General features: G+C 56.3%; 2 protein-coding genes across 2 annotated transcripts; both read left to right on the top strand.

The window, feature by feature from the left end:
- The first annotated feature begins 969 nt into the window (after positions 1-969).
- KCNK16 (potassium two pore domain channel subfamily K member 16) lies at positions 970-8,563 on the top strand. The gene is made up of 5 exons (XM_025991207.2): positions 970-1,182; positions 4,183-4,297; positions 5,368-5,534; positions 6,391-6,556; positions 6,839-8,563. The coding sequence occupies exons 1-5, from the start codon at positions 970-972 to the stop codon at positions 7,060-7,062; spliced, it is 885 nt and encodes a 294-aa protein (XP_025846992.1). The 3' UTR covers positions 7,063-8,563.
- On the top strand, positions 8,297-22,344 carry KCNK17 (potassium two pore domain channel subfamily K member 17). The gene is made up of 5 exons (XM_025991165.2): positions 8,297-9,202; positions 11,388-11,502; positions 16,409-16,569; positions 17,034-17,208; positions 21,603-22,344. The coding sequence occupies exons 1-5, from the start codon at positions 8,297-8,299 to the stop codon at positions 21,908-21,910; spliced, it is 1,665 nt and encodes a 554-aa protein (XP_025846950.2). The 3' UTR covers positions 21,911-22,344.

Below are 22,344 nucleotides of genomic sequence, written 5' to 3'. Positions count from 1 at the left end.
TTTTTTTTAATCCACACCTACATCTTACCAATAGAGTATGCTCTGAAGGGAAACTGCCAAAGGCTTTCAAGCACAGAAAGCTATCAGCAAAAGCTATGAAGCAAAGGTGTCCCACTGATGAGGAGCATCAACCCTGGTGCTGCTCCTGATGGAGGCTGTTGTGTGTCTATTTGCTTTGCTCTGATTTGTCACCCAGTTTACTTATCCTCGGGTTCCCCCAATAGGCAGATTAATCCTCCCGGCCCCATTCTGTAGCCAGGGCAACTGGGCACAAGGCATATTCACTCCCATTCTGATTTCTTTTTTAAGATTTTTTTTATTTATTTTAAAGAGGGAAAGCGCACGCGAGTAGGAGAGGTAGAGGAGGAGGGAGAGATAGAATCTCAAGTAGACTCCACACTGAGCCTGGAGCTGGATGCAGGGCTCGAACCCAGGACCCTGAGATCATGACCTGAACTGAAACCAAGAGTCAGCCGCTCAACCAACTGTGCCACCCAGGGTCTCCCCACCATTCTGACTTCTTCCCAGTTTGGGAGCCTGAAGCGTCATGGGTGAAATCCTGGGGGCTGTGGAGGGCACCCATTCAGGCCTGGGCAGAACAAAGGAGAAGCATCTGATTTGGTCCAGAAACATCTATCCAACTTAGAGACAGAGGGTAAGACAAGATGGTCCTCAGGAGCACCCCGTAACTCTCTTTGAGGGGTCCATGCCACTGACCTGTGCTCTCCATGGTAAAGTTTAAAAAAAAAATAAAAGGCTGGTTGGGGGTGACAGGCCTGTTTGCACTGGAGCCACTTAGTGCAGCCAAGCTGAGCTGCACTGTTCAAATAGACTCCGCAGCCTCCAGACACCTGTGCCGAGGAGGACGAGGAGGGCGAGGCAGGCAGGAGGCTGGGCACGGGTCCCCGGGGGCTTCCCACCTCTCCTCCCGTAGGCAGCCCCAGGGTCCTGGCAAGTCCTGGCCACGCCATGCCCCAAGCCAGGCTCTGCAGCTGCCGGGGCAGCCGGGTGCTGCCCCTGCTGCTGGCCTACGTCTGCTACCTGCTGCTCGGCGCCACTGTCTTCCAGCTGCTGGAGAAGCAGGCGGAGGCTCAGTCCAGAGACCAGTTTCAGTTCGAGAAGCTGCGCTTCCTGGAGAACTACACCTGCCTGGACCAGCGGGCCCTGGAGCAGTTTGTGCAGGTGAAGGGGAGCTGCTGGTGTGGGATGGTGGGCGGAATGGGGGTTCCTGCGGCAGGTCCAGAGCTACGCCCCGGGGCCTGATGCCCTGTTTGGAAGCAGCGTAGGGGGGGGACTGGTGCTGGATTCTGGCCCCAGGTCTAGAACTAGATTGCTGCGTGACATTGAGCACGTCGCTGACACTCACTGGTCCCAAATCTCCCCCATCTAGAAGGCGAGGAGAATAACCCCATATGTGCTGCAGACATCTGCAGCCAATCAAAAGCCCTTTTTAAGCTGCTGCTTGCTGCATAAACGTGGACTGTGTGTCAGTGTTATCAACACTTTGCAAATTTCCTTCTCCCAGGCTCTGGCCTCCCCCTCCCGCACCCCCAGGGCTGCTAATCCTCTGTCCTCTCCCCGTCCACATCTCTGGGCTGGCCACACTCGAGGGCTATGGGCGGGAGACACAAAGAAAGATCAGGAGCAGCCGCCGTACTGGCCTTCCCCCGCCTGGTGAGCAGTGGCCAGGGCGACAGCTAGGCCAGCAAGGTGTGCGTAGGGGGCTCTCTCTGGTGGCAGAGCGGGCCCCAACACCCTCTGTCTTAGAAGCAGGGCAAAACCAGGGTGTTGTGAACGCCTTTGAGATCAGGGGAGGCTATGAATGACAACACCAACCACAAAGGAACAAGCCGAGTGCAGAGTCGCCGCAAAGATAACTGGCACTTAGTGAGCATTTACGATATGCCTAAGACAGTGGAGAACGGGGTCACCGTGATGGGGTCGGAGCAGTCACGATCCATCGTCTGGAGCCACCTTTTAGGTGTATTTCCTCATAATAACCTATTACTATCACCGGCTCCTGCTGGCAGATGGAAACTGAGGCACAGAGGAGTGGAGTGTTGGCAAGACTGCCCAGTCAGTGATAGAGAAGAACTCACCCCCAGGCCAGTTGCTCTTCACCACGCAAATTAGCAGAAGTGCTGGGTGGGGGGGGGGGGGGGGTAGGACACAACCGAGAGTGGCAGCTCTCAAAGTGTGGACCGGCTGCAACACTTCACCTGAGGGTCCCTTAGAAACGCCAAAGATCGCACCCCACCCCGGACACTCCAGACCAGGAGTCTGGGGACAGGGCCAGCAGCCTATCGTTAAAAAGGCCTCCAGACCATGCCCATACCCTCAAGATGGAGAAGAGCTGGCCTAGAAGATGAGGGGTGGGCTGGGTGGTCAGAGAGAATTTTCCACAGATGTGAGAGACCTGTCCAGGCCCTTTCTTCCGGGAACTGAGACTTCCTTGCTCTCCGCCAGTAGAGGGCTGAGGCCATAGCACCCCTATGGGGCTGAGAAGGGCTCTGGAGCCTCCCAAGACCTCAGGAATAAGGCATTTGCCCTGGAGGCCCTGACACCTCCTCCTCCCTCAGCCTAGCGTCAGAGGTGAAACCCCAGAGCCAGAGGGTGTGGGAAGGATTGGTAGCAGGGATCTAACTAGCTCTGTAAACGATGACGGCAGCCTCAGCCACTGATTAACAACACCCCACCCTGGCCTCCCCAGCCTCCTTGTGGGGGAGCCTCAGGGGCCAGGGGATGGCTGGCCAGTAGGAAGAATGCTGGGATAGGATTCCAGAACATACGAGACTAGTACAATTACAAGAGGAAGAAGCTACTAACAGCACCAGAAGCAGCATTAGAGACTCCTCCATAAGAAAAAGGCCTTGCCTGGTTTCATAGGACTCATGTCTGACTTTCTCTACCACATGTGGCTGCTTAGAGAAAACTAGAAGGTCACGTTGGGGGCCCCACACTCAGTACCCTCACCGAATCAAGGCCCCTTCCTCAGCAGGATGGAGAGCTTCAGGTTGACCGTGGCCCTAGGGCAAGAGCTAGTCCCAAGGGTGAGGGTCTGGAGAGAGCGAGCATGTTCCGGAATGTCCCATCCTGGCCTCTCTGGGGGTGTGGGAAAGGGAGCTAGACCAAAGTCCACATGTCTGAAGGGACCAGTTCTGCCAAAGTGAAGAAAAGCAGACAGCCTGTGTCATGACTCCTAGACAGGCCCAGCCTACCAGGGCCACCCCACCCTGGCAGGGACCACACTCACCCAGGCAGCGAGGAATCGGTTCCCATAGGAACTAGGAACTGGAGTGGCCCCCTCCCCCACGGCCTCCTCCTGATTTGGGAGCTCTATCAAGTGGCAAGGCTGTGCTGCTGCCTGGGACAATGCAAGGCGACAGGGGAGGGCCCTGGGGGAGCAGACTGGAGAGGGATCCCTAACCATCTCCAAGAGGGCTGGGCCAGGGACAGAGGGGCTTAGGCTTGAGCCCACAAGGGTTCAGGTTGTGTAAACACATACTCAACACATGTGCACACACATGCAACACAGAGGACCCATGCACATCGCATGCATACAACATACCACACATCAACACTGGCTACACCTCTGACCTTTGGTCTGGCCTCTGATGGAATTTCTCTTATAGGCCTGGACTGAGCCTCACCAAGGGATAGCAAAGAGCAAAGCAAAGCAGCCAGCTCACCGGGCAGTTCAGAGAACACAGGGTTCCCTATCTCCACCATCCACCCTGTGGGAGGGCAGCCCCGTGGCTTCCCTGCGGCCCCCAAACTCCACGTTCCCCAGGAAGCCCTTCCGGGAGCATCCAACCTGAAATATTCCCGTTGTCCTCACAACACACCTACGCCTCCCACTGCTGGCCATAGGCAGCATCTCCCACCTGGCTCACCCTTTCAACACCCTCTTCCTCCTTAGGCCCCTTTCCCCTCCCCCAGCCCACATTTACAGCCCACACCTCAGCCAGCCCTGGCCTATGGAACAAGCAGTGGATCTGGAACCCAACGACCTTGGGCAAATCGTTTTGCTACTCCGATAGCCTTATCTACAAAACGGAAATGAGAGCATCTAAGAATAGAGTTAAATGAGATCAGAGGAAAGCACCCAGCAGAGAGCTTGGTCACCAGCAGGGGCCATCAGCTACCTCTTCCTCCCGCACCCCCCACCCCGCCCTCCCACAGGTCATCATGGAAGCCTGGGTGAAGGGTGTGAACCCCAAAGGCAACTCCACCAACCCCAGCAACTGGGACTTCGGCAGCAGTTTCTTCTTTGCAGGCACGGTTGTCACCACCATAGGTAAAGGGTCGGGGTGGGGAAGGGCCTCCCCAAAGCCCCTGTCTTGGTTTTGGGCTCCCCAGAGCAGACACTGAGACCAGGATGCGGTTTTATCTAGGAGATGATTCCAGGAAGTGCAAGTCGAGAAGCGGGAACGAGTCAAAAAGTGGGAACATAGGACAGGAAAAGAAAAGAGGCAGCGAAGTTCACACTGATGAGCAGGGTCCTAGTTCGGGCCACTGGCCTCGCTCCCCCTGGGACCCTCTGAGAGGCCAAGCAGAGCCCCAGCCTTAGCACGGCGCCTTGAGGAGCGAGGAAGCGGGGCTACTTAGCTACGGACTCTGGCCCTTGCCGCCTGAGAGCTGATCCTGGATGAGCCAACTCTCCAGTACTTGAAACTCGCCCACAGACCAAGCCAAACTCCCAGGGAGAGAGAGATGCGGGGACTTGGGATGGAGAGCCACACCTGTGTGTACAGGAACAGTCCCCCAAGCTGCAGGTGGTGTCCCAGATGTCCTGAGGGCACAGATCACCGACAGCATCTGCTACGCCCCCTCACCTAGAAAACCCATGCCACCTCTCCCAAGGAAGCCCGCAGACCCCCGACGCTCATGGTTTCCCCATCCATTCAATTCAGTTCAATTCTACACACCTTCCTTGAGCTTGGGTGAAAACTGAAGCAGAGGGAGTTGGATCAGACCCAGGCAGGCTCAGACCTCCAGGAGCCTCTGATCCAATGAAGAGGAGTAAGATAAGCACACAAAAAACAATAGTACAAGGCAACATAGACAACTAGACAGGAATGACATTAAGCACTATGGGGAATCACTTCTAGTAGAGAGGAAGAGGGTGGCAGTCAGGAGGGCTTCCTAGAGGCAGTGTCATTGGAGATGGGCCTTCCAAGACAAACAGGAGTCTTACAAATAGAGATCATTCTAGCTGAGGGGGTGGTAAAGAAGGTTCTTGGAAACAGAGGAGCTTCCCCTCTACCCCCGAGAGGTAACAGAAGACCACCCTCTGCTACAGTCTGTGGGGGAGGCAGTTCTGAACTCTCACTTCTCCACATTTGCACCCTCCTCCTTGCCCTGCAGGATACGGCAACCTGGCACCCAGCACGGAGGCAGGCCAGGTCTTCTGTGTCTTCTACGCCTTGGTGGGCATCCCACTCAACGCGATCTTCCTCAACCACCTGGGCGCAGGGCTGCACGCCCACCTGGCTACCCTCGAGAGGTGGGAGGAGCAGCCCAGGCGCTCCCAGGTAGGGCCCCTTCCTCCTTACAGTCCTGCTGGGATGAACTCTGTTGAGGGGTGAAAATAGAAGTTGACACTGAGCCGCAGTTCGGCGGGCAGGGTCTGAGGGGTAGATACTTGTGGAGGAAAGGGTTACCCGGAAGCAGAAGCTGAATTGTGATCAGGCTGGAACAAAGACTTGGACAGGCCCCTCATTCTGCAGCACGTGTGTGGCCATCAGAGGGTTCCCACAAGGGGGCTGAACTGGCCAGGGCCATATGCTGGCCTCAATCACACCCGGGGTGGCCTCCCTGGGAAGGGTGTGCCCTTGGGCCAGGCACTTCTCTGTAGACAAGGTATGCCTCAAAGGTGCTCAGAGCTGGAGGCCACTGGCTGACGCCTGGTCCACAAGGTCTTCTTTGAAGGGGGATCTGGGCGGCGCATCTCTGTGGTCATCCTAGAACTCCAGCCCCGTTGAAAATAAACTGCAAGCCACCCAGCACACCCCCAGGGCCCACCCCCTTGGCCAGCCCCTTGCAAAGCCAGGCTCAGTAAGGGAGGGCAGAGGTGCAGAGGAATCTGGGATAGTTCAGATGGCCGTCCTCCATCCCAGATCTGAGTCCCCAGGAGGCCTGACCAGATGTGACCCTCAGGCCCAAAGGAGTCTCCAAATTCCAACCTGACCCACTCATGAAATCCCTCTGACCAAATATTTCCCTGGCCTGAGCAAAAGCGCACACACAGAATACAACCACCAGCCCAAAGGTCTCCAGGCCAAAAAAGGGAACGTGGCTATGGTCCAGCTCCACTCCCAGATTTGTCTCCCCACTCCTCCATCCTGGGGCCTTCCAAGTAGACTCAGACACAGACTCTCTTGTTCCCAGCTGCTGCAGATCCTAGGCCTGGCTCTGTTCCTGACCCTGGGGACACTGGTCATTCTCATCTGCCCACCCATGGTCTTCAGCCACGTGGAGGGCTGGAGCTTCGGGGAAGGCTTCTACTTCGCCTTCATCACTCTCAGCACCATCGGTTTCGGGGACTATGTTGTCGGTGAGAACAAGGTGGTCACGTATCTCAGGGCAGGGGCCACAGGGATGGGGGGGATGGGGAGATGTCAGCAGGAGGTAAGTAGTGAGAATCAGATGATAGTCCCTGGTTCTTTGAGGGCAACAAATGGTTTGTGAGGCCTCTGGGGATTATCACAATATCCTTAGACATCGGTGGCCCCGGGACCCATGACCCTCTCTCCCAGGGACCTCCACTGCAGATCCTTGGTATGGAGAGGCCGGCAGGGACCCCTGTGGCATTTATCATGTCTCCTTCCCTTGCCAGGCACGGACCCCAGCAAGCATTACATCTCCGTGTACCGGAGCCTGGCCGCCATCTGGATCCTCCTGGGCCTGGCATGGCTGGCGCTGATCCTCCCACTAGGCCCCCTGCTTCTACACAGGTGCTCCCAGCTCTGGCTTCTCAGCAGGGGACTCAGCCCCAAGGACGGAGGAGCCCCCGAGATGGATGGGCTCCCCAGACCTCAGAAGATCCCCATCTCTGCATGAGGTCTCCAGTGGCCCCAGGAGCTCCTCCTGCTTCCCCCACCCCACCCCTGTATGCCTTCTGGACTTCCTGTTCCATGTCTTTCCCCACTCCCTTCCCAGCCAGGGCTGGCCTCAGGAGCTCTCCAGAGAGCAAAGGAGGTGGGATGTCCAAGCAAGTTACTGCAAGGGGATGGAGGACAGGATGAATGACAGACGTGTGTGGAGTGAGACGTGCGTTGTTGTCCCAGAGCCCCTCGCCCAAGTGTGAATCCAGACATGGATCACTCTGGCCAAATCTCCATGGTGCCCTCCCTGTGTCCCCCCATCCAGGAGACTTCATACAGGTCTGCAAACAAAGGGTGACTTTATTTTCAGCTCATTTGATACAAGCACCAAGTGATCACTCAGGCCCCCACTGTGTGGAGAGTGCCAGGCTCTGGGAGACCCAACAGTGAAAGATCCTGCTCTCCGTGCACGTTTCGTCCACCAGAAGGACTAGACAAGCAGAGAGGTCCCAACCCAGTACCAAGATGCTATGATGGGGTAGAGGGGTCTGACAAGAGCCCATGGGGGTGACTAGCAGGGAAGGTTCAAGGAGAGAGGCTGGGCAAGGACTTTGGAGCATCTACGTGCAAACGGGATTATCCACCCTCAGGAAGCCAGCAGCTGCTTCTCAAAGCAGTTCCCCTTGCCCAGAGGTCTAGAGCTCTCTGTCAACAAGGCGGAGCTCCTGGGTGTCCCACCTACTTTCCTGAGTGTGGCCTCCCCTGATTCCTCAGGGCACCCCTTGACCTCATCACCCCCTCTGAGCACCTGTCTTAAGAGCCTTTCCAAACACACCCTGGGAAAACAGGGAGCCAGCAGATCCCAAGGGATCCCCAGGAAACGAGCTCCATGGAGGCCAGGCCTCCTTTGGGAATGTGCTCTGCAGCCCTGGCCTTTCTCCTACTGGATTGTGACATCTCTGGCCAGAAGGAGAGGAGAGACTGAGACCAGTCCACCCAAAGCCCAACCTCGTCGAGGACTCCAGACCTCTGCCCCTACCTCTGCCATCAAGGCAGGCCCACAAATGGCTGGGAAGGCCCTGGACAGGACTGAGGCAAGGCTGCAGAGCAGAGGAGGCTGAGATGGGACACACAGGGAAGGATCTACAGCAGCAAGAGACTTGACCTCTTGTAGACAAGGTCTACACCCCAGGGCTTGCTGATGTGGAGAAGAAGCCTGGGAAACTGAAGATCCCCCAGGGGACTCCTTCATGCCCTGGACCCTTCCTCCAGGAAGGGAGGTAGGGAGCCTCTTCAGAAGCAGGGAAAGGACAAGCCCACTGGTCAAGGATCCTCTTGCCTCCCAGATTCATAGGCAAGTGGTGATCAGCTGGGCTCCCTCAACGTTGTACACAGGGGGAAGGGGGTGTTTCAAGAGCTCCAGGGAGGACCTGACAGGTGGCAAGTCCTCGGTGATAGTCCCAAGGTCCAGGAACTTAGGCTGGGGCCCTGAGACAATAAAGTTGGCTTTTACTTTCTCTTCCTCCCGCGTGCAGTGTCCAGGAGTCCCTCCCACTGCTTGCTACAGCAGGACAGCTGAGGCCCCCTGGGTCTCAGGCCTGGGTCACCCTGCAGCCCGGCCTTTCTCCCCGAGCTGGGCCTGGGGCGTGAGCCGTCCACGCACTCGAGGCGGAGCCAGATGCCCACAGCTCCGGCCTCATTTTGTCCCTGGGATTGGACCCGGGTGCGGGGTGGGGCCGGGCTGCCCGTTCCCCAGCGAGCCTCCTCTGCTGCGGACGCTGGGCGCAGGCAAGCGGCGGCGCGGCCCGGAGGGGACCCGCCGAGCCCCGGCTCCCGCCCTCTGCGCGGCCCCCGCGTCCATGGTTCCAGGCCCGGGGCTCCCCGCCTCCCTGGCGCTGTGCGGGCCGCGAGCCCGGGCGGCGGCGGCGGCGGCGGCGGCGGCGGCGCGGGACCTCGGGGCCCCGGAGCGCGCGGCGCCGGGCACGCTGCTGCTGCTGCTCGCCTACCTGGCCTACCTGGCCCTGGGCACCGGCGTGTTCTGGGTGCTGGAGGGCCCCGCGGCGCGCGACTCCAGCGCGAGGTTCCAGCGCGACAAGTGGGCTCTGCTGCGGAACTTCACGTGCCTGGACGGCCCGGCGCTGGACTCGCTGATCCGGGTCAGGGGCGAGCGCGGCGGGGGCGGGGGGAGGGCTGGGCGGCTGGGGGGGGGGGCTAGCAGACGGATGGAGGTCCCCTCGGCTCGCGGCAGGCCGCCCCCGACTGGGACCCGCCCGGACCCCTCGTTCCCCGGGCCCCGCAGCCGAACCCCTGGCCCCAAATCCCCAGCCCGCAGTCCCGGTGCCGAGTCTGAGTCCCAGAGTGGCCAAGCCGGAGGCAATCCCCAGAAGGTAGCAGGCAACTGCTCTGGGGGGACGTGACCAGGCACTGGAGCAGCGGTGGAGTCCTGAGTCCTGAGCGCTTGGACCTGCCGCCGGGCCGGGGAAGGACTGTCTCTGCTAAGGACCTAGGGTAGCGCCTCCACCCACCCACCCCCACCTCTACACTTCCCCAAAGACAGCAGGACTGCCTGGTCCTGGAGGCTGGGCAGCAGCCCCCTGGCAGAGGTGGCCAACCTCCCTTCCCGCAGCCTCCGCCCAGGGAAGATGACAATGAGGGCAATGACACCAATGAGTGCTTCTGTGGAGCAGTCACTGTGTGTCGAGCATTGTTCTGGGGGGATTAACTTGTATTAACTCATTTTGTCCTCACCTGCCTCACAGGTAGGTACCGTTTCATCATCCCATTTTCTGAGATAAAGAAACTGAGGCTCAAAGAGGTTAAATACAACTACCTGGCTGCAGAGGCAGGGAGCTGGGCCTGTTAACCACCAAGATGGGGCTCAGAAGGGATCTGAGGGAAGAAGGGTGTTCCCCAAAGTTCCAGCAGGGCTTTCATCTCCAGAGGCTTCTCTTCCAGCCTCTCATGCTCCACTCACACGTCACACCTCCCTGAACCACCCTGTGGCTTCCAGCATGCCCAAGATAAGGGTCTGGTGTCTTCAGCCCAGACCTCCCCCTGAGTACATGCAACTTCCTCAGATTCCCCCAAGGTCAAGAGCGAGCAGCCCTCCTCCTCCCAACCCCGACCCTCCACCTATTCCCTGCATCCACACACTCTCACAGTGCTCTTAGAGGCTTCCCTCACTACCCCCACCCAATAGGACCAGAGGCCTAGGCTTCTGAGCATTTCTTCTCTGTTCCTCCTGGACCACTTGGGGCCAGGATACAGGCCCTCTCCCTCACTCACCCCTGCAAGAGTCTCTCCACTTCTGGTCTGCTAACACCTTGCTGCCAGCTGCCAGGGAAAACACAAACCTGATCTTGCCTCCTCTTTGCTGGGTGACCTTCAGAGAGGCCTGCCGCTCCATCCCTGGCACGGCAGAGCCAAGCATGGCGTGGCTCCCAGCTGCTTTACAGTCTCCCTGTACTAGATCCCAGGCCCCATCCTGCCCCACAGGCTCTGCCCACTGGGGCCCATCTCCCTAAATGGCCTTCCAGTAGAAACAGTCCTTTTTGCCTATCAAAGAAGGCTCAACTAAACCATCACCCCCACCATGAAGCCTTCTGCCTCTATATCCATCAGAATGAACACCCTTCCTCTCTGTGTTCCCGTGCTCCTATTATTATATCTGTAACAGTGATGGTGATGGCAGCCGCTAACTTTTACCATGTCCCAGGCACTGTTCTAAGTCTACACCGAATACCTCATTTCGCCCACCCAACCGCTCTAGGAAGTAGGTGCTGTTAGTATTCTCATTTTGCAGATAAGGAAACTGAGGCACAGATAAGTTGGGTATCTTGTTCCAGGATCATACTGCCTTAATGCCCAAAGCTGCACTGACCGCACCCTATTGGCGAAGTTTGTCTCTGTCCTACTGAGGACAGAGGTCCTGTCCTTTACATCTCTAGGACCCCTGGAACACCACATGTCCTGCCCGGCAGTGCTTGTTGCAAGGATGGGAGTAAGCAGGGGAGGGGGGAAGGCATGGTGTTCTTCCAGCTGGTGGGACATCCTGAGCTGACCTGAGCTCTAGGGTAAGGAAGGGGAGGAGCTGTCCCCCGTGATCCCTGCCCCCTGTGGTCCCTGCCCCCTGGAGAAGTCCTGGATGGAGGGGAAGAGCCTCCTTGCCCTGGAAGGGCTGAGATCAAAGAGTGGTTGTGAGGATTGTCCATGACGTGTGTGTGTGTGTGTGTGTTTGCACGCACACGTGTGCATGGTATTCATGCACACATGTGTATGTGTCTGGGTGCAGGGGCCCAGTTGCCCCCCAGAGCCTGGTGGTCACTGCAGCCTCTCCCCCAGGGCATCATCCAAGCCTACCAAAGTGGGGACATTGTCCTTGGCAACACCACCAGCATGGGGCGCTGGGAGTTCGTGGGCTCCTTCTTCTTTTCCGTGTCTACCATCACCACCATCGGTAAGAGCAGGGTGGGACCAGAGTGGGTGGCACTGAGGAGCCTGGCCTCCTCCCTAAAGGATGGGGGACAGGGGACCAATGCCTTTCAGAGGGGAGGGGTCACCAGGGCCCTGTGACCCAGAGTGTCCTCAGGCCCCGCAGAGGGGCCGCCACCTGTGGGCAGGACCGCAGGCTCCCCGGGGATCTGCGGAATCAGTTTCTGCATTTTACCAGAGCCCCTAGGGGGTTTCTGTGCAAGTTTGAGAAGCGCTGCTCTGGAGGGTCCTGCGTCACGTGACCTTTCAGGAAGCAGAGGGTCTGCCCGGTGCAGCAGTAAGGATGCTTCTCGGCTTTATAAGTGTCCCGCGCCAAGCCCAGCCCACGCGGAGCCCGGGGTGGAGGTGGGGGGCAAGGAAAACCTGGGAAGGAAGGAGGAGCAGAAATTCACAAAGAGCCTTTCCACCCCCTGTTCTCAGCGTTGGGGAAAGGTGGCCACCCCTGGAGGCCTCTCCCCAGCTCCCTAAGGCACCCCTGCGCCCCCTCACCGTCTTCCCCAAGCCTCCTTCCTCCCTCACACACAGGGACCCTGGAGCCAGGTCTCTCTCCGTGGTCTCTCTCCCTAGCCCTGCCTCAGGAGAGCAAAGGTAGAACTTGCCCTGGGCAGGTGCCTGGGGGCTGCTGGAAAGGGAAGGAGAAGAGCAGCCTAGATCCCTCCAGCTCTGAAACCCGGGAAATTACTCAAGTCCAGAGCCTCATCGCCTGCCGAGTCACCCTGCCCCTGCACGACACCAGACTTACCAGCAGGTGGCAGGCTGACACCACTGCTGGCCAGGGCCACCTCCATCAGCTCACACTGGGATCCTCTTCAGTAGCAACCTGGTGTCCCAGCCTCTGCCCTCCCTAGAGTGGAGCCAGACAAGGGCCCCTCTCCATCTAGAGGATTCTCCATCCAGCTTTAAATCAGCAAATGCTTCTTGGAAGCGGGTGTCAGGGCTACGCGGGAGCTTGGGCAGTCCTCCACCTTGAGGCCAGCGTGCTTGGGAGGCCCCTCAGAGCTCCATGGACCCTGTGACCCAGGAAGGACCAGCCAGAATGGTATCTTATTCCTCTTTACACCCCCTGGGCCTAGTACAAAGCCCAGCATTCAACGGGCACCCAACAAACAGTGACACATTCATTAATTCCCAAAATACCCATTCCACCAGCGCTTATTGAGTCCCAGGGCAGGAGGTGATGTTGATGCACAGTCACTGCAGGGGTGTAGGGGTCTTTAGTCCCTAAACCCAACGCCTCCGACATCCTTTGCCCGAGGCCTGTGACTTTGGCCCAGCAAATTTCCAGTTTGGCAGCCCATCCCTTCCTCTTATTTTGGTCCGAGCCAGCCCTCTCTGAGGGAAGGAGGGCAGAGCAAGAGGGAACCTGCCCCACACTGCACACATGGTCTGCTTCTACTAGGCAACTGTGGGGGGCACGTTTACAATTGAAATTTCATTTCATCCATATGGCCTCACCTCCAAGGATAGGACTTATTATTCTCATGTTACAGAGGGGAAACTGAGGCACTCAGGAGTTGCACAATTTCCCCAAGGTTGCATGACTAGTAAGGAGTGGAATTAGGATTTGAAATGCAGAGTGGGGACAATATTTCTCTTTCCAGTCCTGCCTACCTTCAGAAGGTTTATTCTACCTTAGAGTGGGAATTCCAAACAACAGGAAGAAAGAGAGGGCCCCACTTATTTTGGGGTGAACAGTAGGGAAGCTCATGACCCTGGCATCCTGACATCACGCACGCACGTGTGCGCACACATGCACACGAAGAGGATGCAGAGAGGAGGAGGGTGGAGATGGGAGATGGGGTACCTATGGAACATTCCAAGAGGGAAGGAAGGAATAATCTGAGAGGCCCAGCAGAGGACTGCCTCCTTGGTGTCCCTGTTGCCTGGTCCAGCACCCTGTGAGGGCTGTACTTTCCAAGCCTTGAAATGAAATAGGGTCTGACAGGCTCTCAAACACTTCTAGATCAGCCAGACCGGCCTGAGCCCCCAAATTGTCCCTCACCTATGAAGCTCATCCCTGGCTGCTCATTTGTTCACTTATCTAGTCACGCATTCATTCAACAAAGAGACTTAGTAGCTGGGGGAGCCCCACTGTTCTGGGGGAACAATGGTGAGCAAAACTGGCAGGTCCCTGCCCTTGGGAGGCTGATACTCTAGTGAAGGAGGACACCCAACAAACAAACAGATACATGGCAATATTCAGGGGGTGGGACGTGCTTAGAGGAAAATAATGCAGGTAAGGGGGTCTGATAGTGATGGGGGCTATTGTATATAGAGTGTCCATTGAAGGCCTTGCTGATATGGTAACACTGAAACAAAGACATGAACAAAATAAAGGAGAAAGTCATGTAAATATGCAGGGAGGCAAGCGCAAAGGCCCCGAGGTAGAAAGGAGGACCAGGTGACTGGAAAGAGTTGGAAATGAGGGCTGACTTTGGAGGAGGTTCAGAGCAGCCTAACCACACAAGGCCTTCCTGGTCAGGCCCTCTCAGGATATCCTAGGGCTGGACTAGCAAAGTCAAAGAGTAGATGGTGGGTGGCCAACTGGAGCCATGGTCACCAAGCATTGAACTGAAGGCTTCACTGATGTCCACTGACTGTGCTGACCTGTGACTGGCTGAGAATAATGGGGAGGAGAAAACTCACTTAATGGCGGTCTGAGAAAGGCAGAAGCTTCACGGGGTTCCTCCCAGCTTTGGAGGTGGAATGTTGGCACCATTCCACAGGTTAGAAAAGACACCCAGGGACAGAGGATAGGACTTGGGAGGACCCACAGCTAGAGGAGGAGGGGTTGGCGAGGAGTCAGACAGGGAGGCTTACTGAGCCACTTATGCCTGGATGCCAAAAGACAGTTTCCTTTTTCAGATGAAAGAACCTAGAAAGGCCAAAAGGTGGAGGATGCATGGGGCTCTAGAGGAGGCTGCTGATGTCCTCAGACCAGAAGCTGGTCTAGGAGGAGTTGGGTCATTCATCCATTCATTCATGAAGCCAATGTTCCTTTAGCACCTTCTGTATACCTGATGTTTGAGGGTGCTCATCCCCATCTATGACACACCCCATTGCCTCCTTTTGTCCCACAGCACACTGTGAGGTACATGTCCACATCCCCATCTTACAGGCAAGGACACAGAAGCTCAGAAGGGCCAAGCCACTTGCCCAAGGTCCCACAGCCTTCAAGGGGCAGATCTGGGATTCAAACCCAGGAAGCACCTCTGATTCCAAAGCCCATGCTCTAGACGAGGGCATGCTTTGACCACTCTTGAGACTATGCCCTCTGAGACCCCTCAGTAAGGTGAGGGTAAGTGCAAACCACCAGTACAAGTGAGCATGGGGTATGTGGGCGTGCTGAGCCAGTCTGGGGGGATGCGGCAGGGTATAAGGCATCTGTTCATCCATGCACACGTTTGTTCCTGTGTTTTCCATTCATTCATTCATTCATTCATTCATTCATTTATTCACTCCTTTGTTCTTAAACTCATTCAACACACATCTTCACTGATGAAGATGAGCACCTATGGTGAGCACCTCATAGGTAAGAACCTATGAGGTGAGAATATAAAGCTGATTATGACTCAGCCTGTGCTCTTGAGGGGCTCATGACCCTTGAGGATGGCAGACTTGGAAACAAATCATTCTTATACAGTGGGTTACCCTCAAAGCTGGCAGATGCTGGAGGAGCCGCTGCCCTGGGCCACCAAGTGTAGGCAGTGAGGAGGGAAGCATGCTCTTGGTAGAGGGAGAGTCATGCTCAAAGCCACAGAGGCGGGAAGGGGTCTGGGGGTTCAGCAGGGCAGGAGTGTGGCCAGAACTGGGAAAGTAGGGGCCCAGATGAGCTCGGAGATGGGCTGGATGAGACTTTGGGCTTTCCTCAGCAGACTCAAGGAATAATGACGGCTCATAACCTGAGAAACAATACAATGAGGCTTGCATTTTACAGAAGACAAGACACAGGTGGTGACCAAGAAATAGGGGGACAGAAGTAGAGAGAAAAGATGGAGGAAAGAATGCCCAGGCTAATGGAATCCTTTGAGGAAGGCCTCATCCTCCCCTTAGCCTCCCCATCCCTCATCTTCATTACAGAGAAGATAGCCAACCTCCACCTCCCCTAGGGCACTTGATTGTCCATCTACCACCCCTCACCCCCAAGGGGTTTGATAGGGAGCCCAGATGTGCTAGTTAGGGCCCTCTGGAAATCAGGTATCAAGACAGAATCAGATGTGCAAGAGATGTATCGGGGGAGGGGAGGGAGGCCTTTGAAGGACAAAGGAGCTGGAGAGATGGTGAGAGCCTCAGACTGCCAAGCAGGTATGATACCTGAGAAAGCAGAGAGGGACGGAAGGGCCTGAGTAGGCCAAGACTGTAGGGTGGGTCTGAGGAAGGCTCAGCCAGGCCAGGCCGTGGGAACCCCAAACAACAATGCCCGCTAGGAGTGCCGCATTGTCCAGGGATGCCTGGCTTGGGGGCCAAGCCCAGCAACAGGAGCCTGCAGGCAGCAATGTGATGGCTGGAATGGTGCAGTCCATCCAGGAGGGGTAGTTCCTGGAGGCTCCACACCCTTCCATGCCCCTGTCCATGTCCTTCTGTCTGTCCATAGAGGGGGAAATGAAGGGAGAGAAGGGAGTCTCACACATTTCATAGGTTTGAGCTCACACACACTGCTGAGCCTCCTGGAGCTTCACTTTTCCAGTCTGTAAAACACGAGGCATCATCCCCATTTGGAAGGCTGGTTATGAGGTGGGCCTGAGGGAGGAAAGGAATAGTAGCCTCCCGCACGGTACTGGCATGGGAATGAAAGGCCTTGGTGAATACCAGCTGCCGAGTCTGGAGGGGGTTGGGGTGAGGTCCCCTAATCTGCCTCCATCTTGCCTCAGGCTATGGCAACCTGAGCCCTCGGACCATGGCCGCCCGCCTCTTCTGCATCTTCTTTGCTCTTGTGGGGATCCCGCTCAACCTCGTGGTGCTCAACCGACTGGGGCATCTCATGCAGCAGGGGATGCACCGCTGTGCCCGCAGGCTGGGGGGCACCTGGCAGGTGAAGGAGCCATTGGAGTAAGGGGTGGGGTGGGTTACTTCTAGGATGAGGGAGGTAGTGGGAATAGGGGGCCCTGAGGAGGGGGTTATTTCTGGGTTACTTCTAGGATGAGGGAGGTAGTGGGAATAGGGGGCCCTGAGGAGGGGGTTATTTCTGGCCCTGAGGTTACTGGTGGGGATGTGGTGGGATTGGAGGCCACTGCCCGGAATGGGGATATTTAGTAATAAAGGGGTATCAGTGGGGGAGACACCATGGCACTTGGCGGACAGGAAGGGTACGAGCCAGCCAAGGTCTTGCCCAGGAACCTGGAGAACACAGACTAGGTGAAGGGGCCCCAAGGGCAGCCCCTTCTCACGGCGGGGGTGGGGGGGTCATCCTGCCTCCAGCTCAGCAGCCCACAGGCTGTCTGTTCCCCAGCACTAGGTAGAAGCCAATGTGGGCTGGGTTGTTATGTATACCCACAGGACCCGGCCAAAGCTCGGTGGCTGGTGGGCTCCAGCACCCTCCTCTCAGGCCTCTTGTTTTTCCTGCTGCTGCCCCCGCTGCTCTTCTGCCACATGGAGGGCTGGAGCTACGTGGAGAGTTTCTACTTCGCCTTCATCACCCTCAGCACCGTGGGCTTTGGCGACTATGTGATTGGTGAGAGAACCTTGCAGGTGGTGGGAGGGCTGGCCTGGACACTCAGCTGCCCGGCCTCCACTTGCCTGCTCCGTCTGCTGGCACCTGCTACGTGTCAAGCCCTGTGGGGGCTTGGAGGCCCAAAGTCCAGAGGACACAGTCCTTGGCAAGTTCAGTCTGCTTTGTTGTGTGAGGGGGCTAAGGTCCAGCTAAAAAGTAACAACTGGAGTTTGACCCCGTTCTTGGAGCTGGCTGTTAAGGTCACACTCCTGGCCTTCTTGACAAGCAGTGAGAAGGTCCAAGGCTCAAGGCTCAACTATTGTTATGAGTGCTCCCCCAAATTAGGGGTGCCTCTGACCTCCCTCCTTGATCCTTCCTTGTCCCAGGGTCTCCCCTCCCTACTTCACCCTGCCCCAAGAAATGCCAAGCTTCCCACTGTCCCTGGGCCGAGGACCATGTGTTCCACACCACAGACCCCAGGGACTAGGCAGGAAAGTCTGGGAGACTCAGGAAATCTCAGGCTCCCCCAGGTCCCCATTGGAAAACAATTGGCAGACAAGCTCTGAGTGCCAGTAAGGAAGGGCTGTGTGGTCCAGAAGGCCCAGGGTGAGGTTTAATCAGCAGTCACTACCCAGTGTGGGCAAGACAAGGGGCTCAGAAGCCACTGGCCTTGCATAATAAAGCCAAGGCAGGTGGCCAGCAGGTGGCAGTGGAGGGACATTCTGTGGGACCAAGACTGCAGGGCTGACTGGTGATGGCTTTCTCACCTGTATGCAGGGTCCCCTTCCCTGAACCTCTCTTTCCTTAGGAAGAAGGGCCCTGTGTCAGGGGCCTCTACTGTCCTTTCCTGACATTCTCCATCCTGAGAGGGAGCCTGTGGCTCTGGAAGGAAATTTTTGAGAAAGTTTCTTCCAACTGGGTATGTTCCCGCTCCGACCCTCAAAGTGGAGAGATGTGTCTGAGGAGAGCTGAGACCAGTGGCTCTGAGGGCCACATCGGCCCCCCTCACAGCTCAGAGAATGACTTCTTGGGTCTTTCCTCTCCTCTGTGTTCCAACTGCCATCTCCTCAAATCCAGGCCGGGCTGTTGTATATGGCTGGTTACACAAGTCGGGCCCTGGACAACCCTTGAGAGGTTGCCTTTCACACAGAGCACAATGGAATGGTACCGTGGATTTGAGCAGCCTGTATCTTTGTCCCCACCTTGGCTCTTAGGATCTTTAAAATTTACAGCTGCTATCTTTCACCTGCCCAGCTCCTCTGAAAACCTTCAGTGCTTTCCCATAGTCAGGATAGAGTCCAAAATCCATGACTAAACCTGCGAGAGACCCCTGTGTGGCTAAACCCTGCCTCCCTCTCTACTCTGCACTCTCTTCTGCCTTGCACCCGAGCCACCAGGGACTCCACCGTAACAGCTTCAGCCCAGGCCTGTGTGCTATGACAGGTCCTGGTGCACTCTGCCAAAACAACCAGAGCTCAGAGCAGGAAACTCAGGATTTGCCCCAGTGGTGGTCCTAAACCCAGGAGACCTGCTTATCTGAGGGTGTCCATTGCAAGGAGAGGTGGAAGAAAGGGGGAATAGGATTCTTAGCTACAGTTTCTTCATGCCCACTGATCACCAGGTCCCCCAAAGTTTAGTCCTGGGTGGAGATAGCTGAGAGCAGTCCCTCCCCACCCCCCCACCCCCCGGCATCTTGCCTTCTAGAAGCCTCTATGGGATTGAAGGGGAATCTCTGTGAGGACATCCTGAGGTACCACAGTCCCTTGAGGCAGGATGAGCAGGAGGAGGGACAGCTCTCTCTAGACCTCTAGACATGGATACAGTGCAAATGGGAGGAAATGCCTCTACCAGCACCAAGGGAAGGCCAATGCCATCCACACAGCCCCACTGCTGGAGCAAGGAGCAGTGATCAGGGTCCCTGCTTCCTGTAAGCCCTGCTGCAGGGAGTGGCAGTAAGATAGATAGATAGGGCAAAGACTTCCCAGAGCCTCCTTCCACACCAGACATCCTGACTGAGGAGATCTGGTTCAAATACACAAGAGGAGGGCACCTGGGTGGCTCAGCAGTTGGGCATCTGCCTTCGGCCCAGGTCGTGATCCTGGAGGCCCGGGATCGAGTCCCACATAGGGCTCCCTGCATGGGGCTGGCTTCTCCCTCTGCCTGTGTCTCTGCCTCTCTCTGTGTGTCTTTCATGAATAAATAAATAAAATCTTTTAGAAAACAAAAAACAAATCCACAAGAGGAGCCCTTTAAGCCCTCTGGGCAGACCACTCCCCTCAAGGGGCACTGGGCCAAGCCGTCCCCTTCACTTCTCCAGAGATTTGCCACTTGCTCTGGTTAGGGCCTTGTGGCAAGTGACCACACTTGAGTGCCTCATGTGCAGGGAAAAACTGAGGCCCAGAGAGGTTGGCTCATGGAGCAGGCAAGCCAAAAGCAGGGAGAGGACGAACTCCCAAGCCAGGACACGTATGTTGCAAGATCTTCCACAGTTAGAGGAGACAAGCCCCACTCCCGCCTCTTCGCGTGTCTCTCGGCCTTCTCTGCCCTCCGAGGATGAGGTCAAGCTCTCTCCTTGGATGGAAATGCTGAGATCCACCACCTGAACTCGGGTGCCCATTGCCTCAGCGTCAGAAATCACAGAGGTGTCGTCTCCACGGACGCTCCTCTTTCCCCGAAGGCCAAGGCCCTGGCCAGAGCGGCACCCTGGTCCTGGCCGCCGGCTCCTCCCCGGCCTCATCCCGCCACATCCCCCAATTGCATTTGCAACTCAGTGGAGCGCCTTGCCAGCTGCCAGATCTCCCGCCACTTATGATTTCGGCTAAAAAAAATGAAATAAAAGGGGAGAAGAACACCTCCGCCCCTCGATTGCCAGGAGCAAGCCGAACTGGTGGGTGGCAGGGCCAGAGAGCTGGCTCACCGCTGATCTCATTTGGGACCGCCAGCGGAATCTCGGTCCCTTAACCCAATCAGCCTAATCCAATCCTGGCTCCTGCCAGGCGGCAAGGTGGGGTCTGGGTCAGCAGCCTCATTCCCAAGCTGGGACCCAGGAGAGGGCCCAGGCTTGAATGACAGGGAAGAGAGGTTGTCTTGGGGTCAGAGGGACAGGGTGAGAGGGTGGATAGAAAGGTGGTGGGACAGGACACAAAGACAGGGAAAGACTTTGAAGGAATATAAAGTCAGATCTTGCCCTTTGAACAAACCCAGTCTGATGAGGGAGGCAAGATGAACCCCTAGGAAAGACGGAAGAACTAAGTTATGGAGCAAGCTAAGCCTCCCAGTGACCTCCATCTGTCCCCTCCCTCCGCCAATACTTGTCCAGTCCTGACTAGGTGAGGGACCAGTGGTAACTAAGACAGTCACCAGGCTGCAGGTCTTGGGCACCTGCTACGAGCCAGGCCCCCTTCTGAGAAACTTAGATACTTGAACACAGTCCTGGAAAGTGGACCTCTTGTTGTCTCTATAGATGGGGAAGCTGAGGCCCAGAAAGAATAAGTAACTCACCCAGCAGAAGCCCACGGGCTGTGAGAGAGTGTAACAGAGGGACTCAGTCTCATCTCTGGGAGTGAACACTAGCTGGGATCTATCTGCGGGACAAGGGGCAGTTAACTAGGCCAAGGGGAATTGGAAATGAAGAGCATTCTGAGCCCAGAGGATAGCAAATGCAAAGGCCCTGGGGCTGGACCGTTGATAGCTGAAAAAATAAACAGGAGAAAGCCCGCATGAGGAGCACAGCACTCAGCAGGAAGAGGTGTGCTAATTGAGGCTGGAGTTGTAGATAAGGCCCTTGGGATAAAACTTTATGACTTCAGCCCAAAAGCAAAGGACTTGGAAAGAAATTATTTTCCCCATTTCATAGGTGAGGGACATTCAGACAGATGCAAGTCACGCAGCTAGGAAGAATGGAGGCAGGATACAAACTCCGGTGTTTCCATCTGTTCTTCCTAAAGCTGCTGGCAAGTTGCCTCTGTTTAGATATGAGGAAACCAAACACGGAGACAAGCAAACAACAGAGAGGGCGTTCGAATCTCTTGGAAGGCTTATTAAAACACAGATTTCTGGGTCCACTCCCAGGGTTTGCATTCGGTAGGTCTGGAGTGGGGTCCGACCGTTTGCATTTCTAGCAAACGCTCAAGCGATGCTGCTTCTGGTCCAGGGACCCCACTTTGAGAACCACTGGGATAGAGCACAGAGTCTGTCAGAAAGACAAATAGGAAACTGAGCTTCCAAACCCATGGTGTCAAGCCAGGGAGGCTTCCTAGAGTCCTACAGAGGTGGCCACAGGGCCAGCCATCTCAGACCAATTTGAATGTCCCATGTGCTGCTCCTGTGTATCAAGTCATGTGTCACTGTTTCTGTTTGGGAAAGTGGCCTTGACTTTCCCAGGCCTCCATCCTCTGACCTTGCCTCTCCCCCAGGGATGGACCCCTCCCGGAGGTACCCGCTGTGGTACAAGAATACAGTGTCCCTATGGATCCTCTTTGGGATGGCGTGGCTGGCCTTGATCATCAAACTCATCCTCTCCCTGCTGGAGACACCAGGGAGATCATATTCCTATCACCACAGCTCCAAAGAGAACTTCAAGGCCCAAAGCTGGAGGCAGAGCCCGGATGGGGAAGCAGAACCCAGTTCGCCACAGCCAGGATGCTCTCCGGAGGAGCCTATGGGAATCATCCAGCACCCAGAACCCTCTACTCAGGTCTCATGCAGTGGAGAGGGCAACTAGTTATATACTACAGTATGTGTTCCATCTTCTTCCTCAGCAACAAGACCCCTCGTTTTAAGCTTGGCACATGATCATCCAGACTAAAGACATTTTTTTAAATCTCCCCTTGAGGCTATTTGCAGCTATATGCTTAAATTCTGAATACACAGAGAAGTATCCTGTGCGACTTAAGAACATGATTTTTCGTAGCAGTGGGGCAGGAGGGCACGTGCTCCTCTTCGCTACTCCTTTTTCTCGCTGGCTGCAATGCTGATATAGTAGCTGGAGCTTTGGCAGCAGTGCTGCACCATGAGGAAGAGGCCATGTTCAAGATTGGTGACACAGTAAGCTAGGAAGAGCCCGGGTTCCTGATGGTTGCATAACAATCCTGGACTTGAACACCTCTAGACTTCACTTGTGGGAGAGAGAAATAAATGTCGATCCTATCTACTACA

The sequence above is a fragment of the Vulpes vulpes genome, chromosome 1 (genome assembly GCF_048418805.1).
Source record: "Vulpes vulpes isolate BD-2025 chromosome 1, VulVul3, whole genome shotgun sequence".
Classification (NCBI taxonomy): Eukaryota; Metazoa; Chordata; class Mammalia; order Carnivora; family Canidae; genus Vulpes; species Vulpes vulpes.
This window is presented reverse-complemented; position numbering and strand designations above follow the sequence as displayed.